Source organism: Trematomus bernacchii, unplaced genomic scaffold, assembly GCF_902827165.1.
Source record: "Trematomus bernacchii unplaced genomic scaffold, fTreBer1.1, whole genome shotgun sequence".
Lineage (NCBI taxonomy): Eukaryota > Metazoa > Chordata > Actinopteri > Perciformes > Nototheniidae > Trematomus > Trematomus bernacchii.
Window position 1 is genome coordinate 7,501 of NW_022988048.1, and position 12,500 is coordinate 20,000.

General features: G+C 45.6%; 1 protein-coding gene across 1 annotated transcript in view; it reads right to left on the minus strand.

Moving 5' to 3' along the window:
• LOC117473282 (E3 ubiquitin-protein ligase TRIM21-like) overlaps positions 1 to 12,500 on the minus strand; it is a gene marked incomplete at its 3' end in the record, with an annotated part of 14,944 nt that overhangs the window by 1,338 nt on the left and 1,106 nt on the right. Inside the window, 5 exon segments of the mRNA XM_034118792.1 lie at positions 480 to 713; positions 2,305 to 2,400; positions 2,472 to 2,576; positions 6,043 to 6,462; positions 10,186 to 10,296. Coding sequence (XP_033974683.1) covers positions 480 to 713; positions 2,305 to 2,400; positions 2,472 to 2,576; positions 6,043 to 6,462; positions 10,186 to 10,296 — 966 coding nt within the window.

The following is a 12,500-nucleotide window of genomic DNA, read 5'->3' on the forward strand; positions in this document are numbered from 1 at the left end:
GCTGACGGCCGGCACCGCCCTTAATTTTTTTAAACGGCATCATGTAAGTTGCGCTGACAGGCGACAGAGGGCCACAGTTGCCCCACAGCGAGGCTCCCCCCGTAGACAGTTCACGAGCTCAGTCACTTCATAACACCAAAGATGGGTCGTGGTAAACGCTCTAAAGTGAGGCTCCACTACACTAAAAAAGAAAAAGACAAGGCACAGAGTAACGCCTGTTGATAGCTTGCCACAGGCTCAGTTAACATAAAGCACAGCTATTGTGCAATACATTTGTATTGCATGTATATTTTTTATTTGTAAAATGTCAGTTAAAGCTTAAAAGAATAAAGATATTTTTGTTATCTAAACGTTTGACCTCTTTCTTTTACAATTTTGGAATCGAAACAGGGAATCGATAAGAACCGGAATCGATAAGCAGAATCGGAATCGATACATTTCAAACGATACCCATCCCTACTCTCAGGTGACTCTCTCACCTGCAGGAACAGGATGTGGTCCTGACTGACGGCCTGATCCTCCAGCGTGGCTCTCCTGTCCGTCAGCTGGCTAAGCTCCGCCTCCAGACGCCTCACCAGCCCCTCCCCCTGTGACATCACAGTGTCCAGCTGGTTCTGGATCCCGCCCGACACCTGAGTCCGGACCCGGTCCAGCGCTGAGGACAGGTGGTCCAGCAGCTGATCCACCTCCCCCCGCTCACCCTCTGCGTAGCTCTGCAGATACAAACCATTACTATTAACACTGAAACATCTGGAACTGTTAGCCGGCAGATAGCAGCCTACAGCCGGCAGATATCAGCCTACAGCCGGCAGATATCAGCCTACAGCCGACAGATAGCAGCCTACAGCCGGCAGATATCAGCCTACAGCCGACAGATAGCAGCCTACAGCCGGCAGATAGCAGCCTACAGCCGGCAGATAGCAGCCTACAGCCGACAGATAGCAGCCTACAGCCGGCAGATAGCAGCCTACAGCCGACAGATAGCAGCCTACAGCCGGCAGATAGCAGCCTACAGCCGGCAGATAGCAGCCTACAGCCGGCAGATAGCAGCCTACAGCCGGCAGATAGCAGCCCTACAGCCGGCAGATAGCAGCCTACAGCCGGCAGATAGCAGCCTACAGCCGACAGATAGCAGCCTACAGCCGGCAGATAGCAGCCTACAGCCGACAGATAGCAGCCTACAGCCGACAGATAGCAGCCTACAGCCGACAGATAGCAGCCTACAGCCGACAGATATCAGCCTACAGCCGACAGATATCAGCCTACAGCCGACAGATAGCAGCCTACAGCCGACAGATAGCAGCCTACAGCCGGCAGATAGCAGCCTACAGCCGACAGATAGCAGCCTACAGCCGGCAGATAGCAGCCTACAGCCGGCAGATAGCAGCCTACAGCCGGCAGATAGCAGCCTACAGCCGGCAGATAGCAGCCTACAGCCGACAGATAGCAGCCTACAGCCGGCAGATAGCAGCCTACAGCCGGCAGATAGCAGCCTACAGCCGGCAGATAGCAGCCTACAGCCGACAGATAGCAGCCTACAGCCGGCAGATAGCAGCCTACAGCCGGCAGATAGCAGCCTACAGCCGGCAGATAGCAGCAGCCTACAGCCGGCAGATAGCAGCAGCCTACAGCCGGCAGATAGCAGCCTACAGCCGGCAGATAGCAGCCTACAGCCGACAGATAGCAGCCTACAGCCGACAGATAGCAGCCTACAGCCGACAGATAGCAGCCTACAGCCGGCAGATAGCAGCCTACAGCCGGCAGATAGCAGCCTACAGCCGGCAGATAGCAGCCTACAGCCGGCAGATAGCAGCCTACAGCCGACAGATAGCAGCCTACAGCCGGCAGATAGCAGCCTACAGCCGGCAGATAGCAGCCTACAGCCTGAATTTAAGTTGGAGTAATAAGAAGCTAAAGATGACAGTTGTAGTCGGTAGCTAAAGATAACACTTGAACATGTGAGGTAAAAAGTGTGAACAGCCTCAATGAGAGAGTTAGCTGACAGATAGCAGGTGAGCATTGTTAGCTAGAGTTTAAATAGTTAGCTTAGAGGAAAAAGATCATCTTAAAGACGAAGCTCACAGTTAGGAAGCTAATTGGAAGCTTTCTGAAGTTTGAGAAACTCATTATTCTGTGTAACTCTGACTGAGACTTAACGGGTCATTCTCCAGAACACACTATATGATAAAGAGAGAGAGAGAGAGACCTTGACTCCATAGCACACTTTTTGATAAAGAGAGAGAGAGAGAGAGACCTTGACTCCAAAGCACACTATATGATAAAGAGAGAGAGAGAGAGAGAGACCTTGACTGCCTCCAGCTTCCTCTTCAGCTCCGTCACATGAAGCTCCTTCTCTCTGATCCGGTTGAGGATCTCCTGCTCCGTCCTCGCCACATGTTTCTGAACAGAGGAGGACACACTGTAATCATTCAGTCATGAACCGTCTCAGTGACAGTGACAGTGATCTCTACCTGTTTGCCGAGTCTCTCCGTCTGAACCGAGACAGTTTTGTGAATTCGATGTTCCTCCAGGACACAGATGGCACAGATGCAGCGCTGACATGTCCGACAGTAAACCTGGACAAGTGAACACATCGGGAGGTTATCAACAAGTTCAGGACCTATTCATAAATTATCAAAACAGAGAGGTGCAGGAATGAGTCCTCAAACCTAACATGAGTCAGCATTTCATCCCTAATGATTAATATGGGTGTGCTCCCTCCATTAGGCGGTGGATCGTCCTGCAGGTTAATGTGTGTTACTGTGTGTATATATGAGTGTAATGCCCCTCACCTCCATTAGGCGGCGGTGCGTCCTGCAGGTTAATGTGTGTTACTGTGTGTATATATGAGTGTAATGCCCCTCACCTCCATTAGGCGGCGGTGCGTCCTGCAGGTTAATGTGTGTTACTGTGTGTATATATGAGTGTAATGCCCCTCACCTCCATTAGGCAGCGGTGCGTCCTGCAGGTTAATGTGTGTTACTGTGTGTATATACGAGTGTAATGCCCCTCACCTCCATTAGGCGGCGGTGCGTACTGCAGGTTAATGTGTGTTACTGTGTGTATATATGAGTGTAATGCCCCTCACCTCCATTAGGCGGCGGTGCGTACTGCAGGTTAATGTGTGTTACTGTGTGTATATATGAGTGTAATGCCCCTCACCTCCATTAGGCAGTGGTGTGTACTGCAGGTTAATGTGTGTTACTGTGTGTATATATGAGTGTAATGCCCCTCACCTCCATTAGGCAGCGGTGCGTACTGCACGTTAGTGTGTGTCACTGTGTGTATATACGAGTGTAATGCCCCTCACCTCCATTAGGCAGTGGTGTGTACTGCAGGTTAATGTGTGTTACTGTGTGTATATATGAGTGTAATGCCCCTCACCTCCATTAGGCGGCGGTGCGTACTGCAGGTTAGTGTGTGTTACTGTGTGTATATATGAGTGTAATGCCCCTCACCTCCATTAGGCGGCGGTGCGTCCTGCAGGTTAGTGTGTGTTACTGTGTGTATATATGAGTGTAATGCCCCTCACCTCCATTAGGCGGCGGTGCGTCCTGCAGGTTAATGTGTGTTACAGTGTGTATATATGAGTGTAATGCCCCTCACCTCCATTAGGCAGCGGTGCGTCCTGCAGGTTAGTGTGTGTTAATGTGTGTATATATGAGTGTAATGCCCCTCACCTCCATTAGGCAGCGGTGCGTACTGCACGTTAGTGTGTGTTACTGTGTGTATATATGAGTGTAATGCCCCTCACCTCCATTAGGCGGCGGTGCGTACTGCACGTTAATGTGTGTTACTGTGTGTATATACGAGTGTAATGCCCCTCACCTCCATTAGGCAGTGGTGCGTACTGCAGGTTAATGTGTGTTACTGTGTGTATATATATGAGTGTAATGCCCCTCACCTCCATTAGGCAGCGGTGCGTACTGCACGTTAGTGTGTGTTACTGTGTGTATATATGAGTGTAATGCCCCTCACCTCCATTAGGCGGCGGTGCGTACTGCACGTTAATGTGTGTATATACGAGTGTAATGCCCCTCACCTCCATTAGGCAGTGGTGCGTACTGCAGGTTAATGTGTGTTACTGTGTGTATATATGAGTATAATGCCCCTCACCTCCATTAGGCAGCGGTGCGTCCTGCAGGTTAGTGTGTGTTACTGTGTGTATATATGAGTGTAATGCCCCTCACCTCCATTAGGCAGTGGTGCGTACTGCAGGTTAATGTGTGTTACTGTGTGTATATATGAGTGTAATGCCCCTCACCTCCATTAGGCAGCGGTGCGTCCTGCAGGTTAGTGTGTGTTACTGTGTGTATATATGAGTGTAATGCCCCTCACCTCCATTAGGCAGCGGTGCGTACTGCACGTTAGTGTGTGTTACTGTGTGTATATATGAGTGTAATGCCCCTCACCTCCATTAGGCAGTGGTGCGTCCTGCAGGTTAATGTGTGTTACTGTGTGTATATATGAGTGTAATGCCCCTCACCTCCATTAGGCGGCGGTGCGTACTGCACGTTAGTGTGTGTTACTGTGTGTATATATGAGTGTAATGCCCCTCACCTCCATTAGGCAGCGGTGCGTCCTGCAGGTTAGTGTGTGTTACTGTGTGTATATATGAGTGTAATGCCCCTCACCTCCAGCAGGCAGCGGTGCGTACTGCAGGTTAGTGTGTGTTACTGTGTGTATATATGAGTGTAATGCCCCTCACCTCCATTAGGCGGCGGTGCGTACTGCACGTTAGTGTGTGTTACTGTGTGTATATACGAGTGTAATGCCCCTCACCTCCATTAGGCGGCGGTGCGTACTGCACGTTAATGTGTGTTACTGTGTGTATATACGAGTGTAATGCCCCTCACCTCCATTAGGCGGCGGTGCGTACTGCACGTTAGTGTGTGTTACTGTGTGTATATATGAGTGTAATGCCCCTCACCTCCATTAGGCGGCGGTGCGTACTGCACGTTAGTGTGTGTTACTGTGTGTATATATGAGTGTAATGCCCCTCACCTCCATTAGGCAGCGGTGCGTCCTGCAGGTTAATGTGTGTTACTGTGTGTATATATGAGTGTAATGCCCCTCACCTCCAGCAGGCAGCGGTGCGTACTGCAGGTTAGTGTGTGTTACTGTGTGTATATATGAGTGTAATGCCCCTCACCTCCATTAGGCGGCGGTGCGTACTGCACGTTAGTGTGTGTTACTGTGTGTATATATGAGTGTAATGCCCCTCACCTCCATTAGGCAGCGGTGCGTCCTGCAGGTTAATGTGTGTTACTGTGTGTATATATGAGTGTAATGCCCCTCACCTCCATTAGGCAGCGGTGCGTCCTGCAGGTTAGTGTGTGTTACTGTGTGTATATATGAGTGTAATGCCCCTCACCTCCATTAGGCGGCGGTGCGTACTGCACGTTAGTGTGTGTTACTGTGTGTATATATATGAGTGTAATGCCCCTCACCTCCATTAGGCAGCGGTGCGTCCTGCAGGTTAATGTGTGTTACTGTGTGTATATATGAGTGTAATGCCCCTCACCTCCAGCAGGCAGCGGTGCGTACTGCAGGTTAGTGTGTGTTACTGTGTGTATATATGAGTGTAATGCCCCTCACCTCCATTAGGCGGCGGTGCGTACTGCACGTTAGTGTGTGTTACTGTGTGTATATATGAGTGTAATGCCCCTCACCTCCAGCAGGCAGCGGTGCGTCCTGCAGGTTAATGTGTGTTACTATGTGTATATATGAGTGTAATGCCCCTCACCTCCAGCAGGCAGCGGTGCGTACTGCAGGTTAGTGTGTGTTACTGTGTGTATATATGAGTGTAATGCCCCTCACCTCCATTAGGCGGCGGTGCGTACTGCACGTTAGTGTGTGTTACTGTGTGTATATATGAGTGTAATGCCCCTCACCTCCAGCAGGCAGCGGTGCGTCCTGCAGGTTAATGTGTGTTACTGTGTGTATATATGAGTGTAATGCCCCTCACCTCCATTAGGCGGCGGTGCGTCCTGCAGGTTAATGTGTGTTACTGTGTGTATATATGAGTGTAATGCCCCTCACCTCCATTAGGCGGCGGTGCGTCCTGCAGGTCCGCCCCTTCAGGGCCTCCAGCGGCTCCATCAGAGGGTGTTTGGAGTAGAAAGCGGAGCTCAGGTGAGGCTGCAGGTGCTCTCTGCAGTACGAGGCGGTGCAGGTGAGGCAGGAGCTGACGGCCAGCTGCTTGCCCCCCGTACACACATCACACCACACCACCTCCGTGCTGTCACCACCGGGGGGCATCGCCTTGGCGCCCGGGAGTACAGGCGTACCGTTACCTAGCAACACAGGCGGCCCGGCAGCTCCATAATGACCAACTTTATATTTATCTGCTATCAGAGCGAAGACTTTGTTCACGCTGAGCTGAGGGCGCTCTTCAAACTCACGCTTACACAGAGGACAGGTGCAAAGAGAGGAGGACGCCCAATATCCTCCTATACACACCTGAGAGGAGGAGGAGGGGGAAGAGGAGAGAGGAGGAGGAGGAGGAGGAGGAAGAAGAGATAATAGGAGGAGGAGAAGAGATTAGATCACAATATAGATATTTACACTTATTTTTGTTATTTTTCAGTGAGTGTGTGTGTGTGTGTGTGTGTGTGTGTGTGTGTGTGTTGAAAATATTCGTAGTGGCCAAACGGCGGTACTACACTTCCTTTTGGTTGCCAGGCCCGGAAACACTTTTTCCCATTGACTTACATGGGGAAAGAGTGGTCTGTAAATCGTTGGATAATTTTTTTTAAACTAAATAAACTACCCAGTATGAACACTTGTATAGCCCTTATTAAAAACATTCGTTCCTCAAGTTGTAAAATGTGCTAATAACGTTATTCTGCGAGTTATTTCCCTCTGCATTATGAATGCGCATCTAACCCACGGGACCGCGCCGCCCGGCACGTTCATGTTACGTGTTCAGCACTACATGCGTTTATCTTTACCCATGGATGCACAATAAGAACGGACCCATATCACCTTACTGCCAGCCCACGGAGCTGTAATAATGGATATATTGCATATGTTTGCTGTAATTCATCATTTGTAAAATATTATACTACATGGGCTGTATGATTAAATCTTGTACCGTAAATGTTGTATTAAACAAAGTTAATATTACCGACGTAGATTAACGTCCCTGTAGCTTCTTATTGCACTTGCAATATACCATTAAAGGAGTTGAACGTAGCTGTTTGCTATGACTATATAAAGTACCAATGAACTGGCCAGATCTATGGAGAACCGGGATGACTGGAAGCGACGATGGAGGGCTCGTCTGAGGACGACCTAGAGAGATATAATACCATGCAGGGATAAGCCAGAGCGTACAACCTTTGCATGTGGGCACAACGCGTTTTGAACCAGTTTGATTCATTCGCTATACCATATGATATCGCCCGGGGAAGTCGTCATACTTATACATATATCAATAAAGATATATGTTTCAAAGCTCTAATCAAATTAACAGTTGTATTAATTATAATTGTATATGAAGCCTGTGTTGTATATTTATACACACAAATGAACAACCTTTGTTGTCAAAAAACAAATAACAAGTTGTATTGTCGTGTTTATTTTAGTGTTGTTTTATGCTTATCCACATTTTGATTTCAGAGCACAGGAGAAGGCACAACATAAAGCTCAACAGTGAGCTCAATGCTGAACAAAACCATCGAGTTATAATATTTATTCAGCTGAAAAAGTCAAAGCTCTACGAAAGTGTAATTACAAATATATTGCAGATGGTTAGTATTTAACAACAAGGGGTGTTATAGTCTGTGTTGTAGTGTGTGATATTGGTATTTATGGAAACATTGTACACCTTTCCTTCAAGTACTATACGTTTTAGTTACTTGTTGGGTACGTAACATGAATAATCTTAGTTACTATCCTTTTACTCCATCACATTTCAAAGAGAAATAGACTATTGTTATTTTAACTCCACCACAGTAATCCATCATCAGCTTTACTTTTTAGATAAAGATTTAACTCACAATTGATCATAACTCAAAATACATATATATTATATATTACCAAGTGGTTTCAAGTACAACCCACACAAGTATCATGCTAAACTAGAGAATGCAATTCCTGAAGAAATTGCTAGTGGGAATGCTTTATGCTGAAAAGCTGACGCTGAACTGCTATGCTGAAATGTAATGTGTAAGAAGAAAGTGAAGAATTGAGATTGAAATGATACATGAACACTGGGGGCTTGAATGTGTGATGAGAGAAAAGAAAGTAAAAAGGCTTGGAAAAGCAGCAGAATATTTGAACTGCAAACTATTGAACTAACTTGATGGCGAATGATCTGTCGCCATGGCAACGGCATTTGATGACACCCCATAATACGCTTAGATATGTTGATGGTTGCATCGTTACCAAACCTGTGAAGTTTTGGGCTGTTTGGAGCATTTTCACTGAAGTTATGAGAAAACTGTGTTTCATGGCGAGCATTGTGTTGCCATGCCAACGGCATTTGAGGAAAACTCACCAATGGCACAGACATGTTGAAGGCTGGACCATTAACCATTATCTGAAGTCTGGTGGTGTTTAGACCATTTTCATATCAGTTACGACAACATCGTGTTTTTTGGCGAGGGATGCGTTTCCATGGAAATAGCCTATGGTGAGATCTCAGATTTGGCGTAGAGCTGTTGAGGCATGGACCGGTGATATACAAGCGAAGTTTGGGTACGATCGGACAGTGTCCATTGGAGTTACAGCGACATCGTGTTTCATGGCGAGGGATGCGTTTCCATAGAAACGGCATATGATGAGACGCCATAATTGACGTAGAGCTGTTGAGGGCCAGACCATTAACCATTATCTGAAGTCTGTTGCTCTGAGCATGTCAGTTGGAGTGATGACATCATCGTGTTCCATGACACAGGTGTTTATAGTTGAGCTAACGACGTGTCAACGTGCAGTAATCAGTGAGAGGAGAGCATTTGCATTGTTCTGAATGAGAGATAAACCTCTTACATGTGAACGTTTTGTGGAAGAACGATAACAGATATTGGTGACATTTCAAAGCGTGAAGCATGTCAAGGAAGTTGAATATCTGAAGTGTAATTTTTGTGTACTTTCGGGTTAATAATGTGGCCTTTTTGGCAGTTTAACTAAAGGTGTGCGGCTGCTGCTGTGAGGAAATATCTGCCTGAAATTACAATGGGCTTTAATGGAGACATGTTGAACGTTTTTGTCACTTCATGCCCTCAAGAGGCATTTTGTTTAATTATTTGTCATTTTTCAAGCTACGAGATGTTTTCCTACGTTTGTCATGAAAAATGATGTCTCAGGAATGTAGGGTTTGGGAATTATGGCAGTTTTAAAAAGAAATATGAAGGCACATTTCAAGATTTCCTACCCTCTAGCTGTGACATCACGCACTCTAGTTAATGTTAAAATCTGAAGAAAGCCTCTTTACCAAGGTCTGAACAATGTTTAATATCTCTAAAAGTAAGAATCAGATTTAAAAGTTGTGTTACACGAATAATGTCAGAAAGATGTGTAACATTTTAAAGTGGGAATGCTGTATCAGCATTCCCACTAAATGAAGCTCTGTTGCTTGGATATCACTAGATCCTGTTACAGCGTAATATAAAAGTACATAACGATTGATGTGTAAATTAGCATAATTACTAGCTAGCCGCTAGCTGCTAACTGCCGCCTCGTTAATATCAAATCCATCATATAACAATCCAGTACCATGCTATCATGAACGCGCGGTGCTGTTACGTGTACAAATTGACGTGCTTGATAAAGTTGCGCATGCGCAATGAGCGCACATACAGGTACTTCTCAGGCATGCTGGGTAATCTGTGACGTTTCGCTCTCTCAAAAGTTGGGCCATTTTATCTTCATGCGCCAATGAGCAGCTCTCATAGGAATGAATGAGGCTCTGCCTCTCACGCTGTATCCAGTTCTTATTATACATCCATGGTGTGTTTGTGCGTGTGTGTGTGTGTGTGTGTGTGTGTTCGTGTGTGTGCGTGTGTTTGTGTGTGTGCGAGTGTTTGTTCGTGTGTGTGTGTGCGTGTGTTCGTGCGTGTGTGTGTGTGTTCGTGTGTGTGTGTGTTCGTGCGTGTGTGTGTGTGTGTGTTCGTGCGTGTGTGTTCGTGCGTGTGTGTGTGTGTGCGTGTGTGTGTTCGTGCATGCGTGTGTGTGTGTTACCTGGCAGAAGTTGTGTCCACATGGAGTAGAAACTGGTTCATCAAACAGGTCCAGACAGATGGAGCAGGTTAGCTCCTGCTCAGAGAACAGATCTGGAGCCTCAGCCATCATCTGAGAGGAGAGAGAGAGAGACAGAGACAGAGACAGAGACAGAGACAGAGACAGAGACAGAGACGAGAGACAGAGACAGAGACAGAGACAGAGACAGAGACAGAGAGAGAGAGAGAGAGAGAGAGAGAGACATTAATATCTGAAGTAAAGTGTGATATTCTGAACATTTTGAGAAAAGGCTGAAAGTGAATATCTGAAGAGGATCCGGGTCACATGTAGAACAAATGTTGATATCTGAGAAAAATATATAAATTCTGAAATCCATTAATTCTCAGAATTAATGTGTTTTTTTTCTGTTCTGAGAAAAAAGTCAGAATTCTGAATTTTTTCTAAATTCTTTAAAAAAGGCAACATTTTGAGAAAAATAAAGTTTTTTCTAGAATTTGTGGAAAGAATATTCTGGGAAATCTTTTTTTTCCCGATATTCTCCGAAGAAGAAGAAGAGGTGACAACTTTTGTCAGAACTCTGAGAAAAATGATTCCGATGTTTTATTTTTTACAGAATTTGTAGTTTTTGATGTGAAAAAAAGTCAGGATTCTGGAACTTTCTGAAAAGTATTTGTATCTGAATGAGTCCCCCTCTGTTTGAAGTCTACCCCCAGAGCCGGCCCGACCCATTAAGCGACATAAGCGGCCGCTTAGGGCCCCGCAACCACTAAGGGGCCCCCTAGCAACAACAACAAAAAAATGAATAAAATAATAATAATCTCAGTACACCGTCGCCGTGATAAGTATGTTTAATTAATTGTGTTAATATGCCTAGATTGCCTACTCTCAAAGTCATGTATTATATTATTGAGTCAAAAATATAATACATTAAACGTGCTTTACCTGAACCTCATCATGAGAGGATGGCAGGATTGTAATTTCCCGTGTTCAGTGAATGCAACAGAGGCAAGACACCAGACCAACCAGAGAGTTGAATGGAAATAAACATCTGTCTTATTGGCTGACAGGTACCTATCCTGTGAGCTGTGACAATGTTTAAAATAAACTGTCAGTCTCAGACTCAGAGTTTTTGAAGATGGACATAAGAACATTTTTTCTTAAAAAAGACTAATATTCTCAAGTGGTGGCTCACACAACAACCCCAGAGCCAGCACTCGAGCCAGGTAAACAAGGTCTGTACATGCCAGTAAACTTCCAAGTTATGCAAACATGTAAGCAAAGCATAAATTACAGCTACGTTGACGTTACTTTGAATCGCGGGGTAAGCTAAACCGTTAGCAAGTAGCTATAGCTAGCCAGATATATTAAATAAACACTTTGTCATACAATCTAAATGTAAAGTTTTTTAGCGTTACCTGGTGATTTCAAAGAAAGCTCTCTGGGAAATGTTGACTTACTGTTCGACATGAAGCTAGAAGCTACCTTACAGTACACAGTTGATCCTGAGTCCTGTCAGTTAAAGTGTTTCATAGTTAGCTTAGCTAAGCATCAACCTAGCACTGAAAGATATGGATGTTATGTGACAGTATTTCTGAGAAAAAGTCAGCTGAAATGGTGGCATAGTTGCCACTGCTTTACGTGTCGACAGCATGATTGAACGTATTTGCAGCAGTACATGTGGCTGTTTGGCCACTGACGTTGCCATAACAACACCTGCATTTAAATGGGCAACCTCTTTTTGTGACAGATCTTTGCAAGAAATTATAATTCTTCTGAATGATATTCCTATTGACAGCTAGTTTCTATGTGAACATTATGAGATGGACAGCCAGAGAGAATAAATGAAAAACAGTTATGAAATACTATATGACAAAACAAGAATACAGTTTAAGTGATTTGTAAAATATCCATAAAGAAAAATCTGTTTCCAGTTCTGTTTCATATGGTGTTGAGAGATGGATCCATAGATCTCTCAATGTTGCTCTCAAAGTGCACCAGATTGATGCTTTGAACTTAAGAGGATGTTAGGTCCACGGTGTTTACATGCTTATGTATACAATATGTGTGCTTATGCTAACATCATAAGACAAAAGTTGGTTCCGTGTTGTGTGTAGTGAGAACGCGCTAGAGTGAGGGGGGCCCCCAAGCCAAAGCTCGCTTAGGGCCCCCAAAAGTCTAGGGCCGGCCCTGCTGATGATCAGATGTTCTCTAAACTCTCTGGCTCCTCCTGAGTCTGAGCTCAACTCTCTGATGTCTGACGTCTCTCCTGATCGATAGTGATGACTCAAACCCGAGTCAGCTGTTCCTCACTGAAG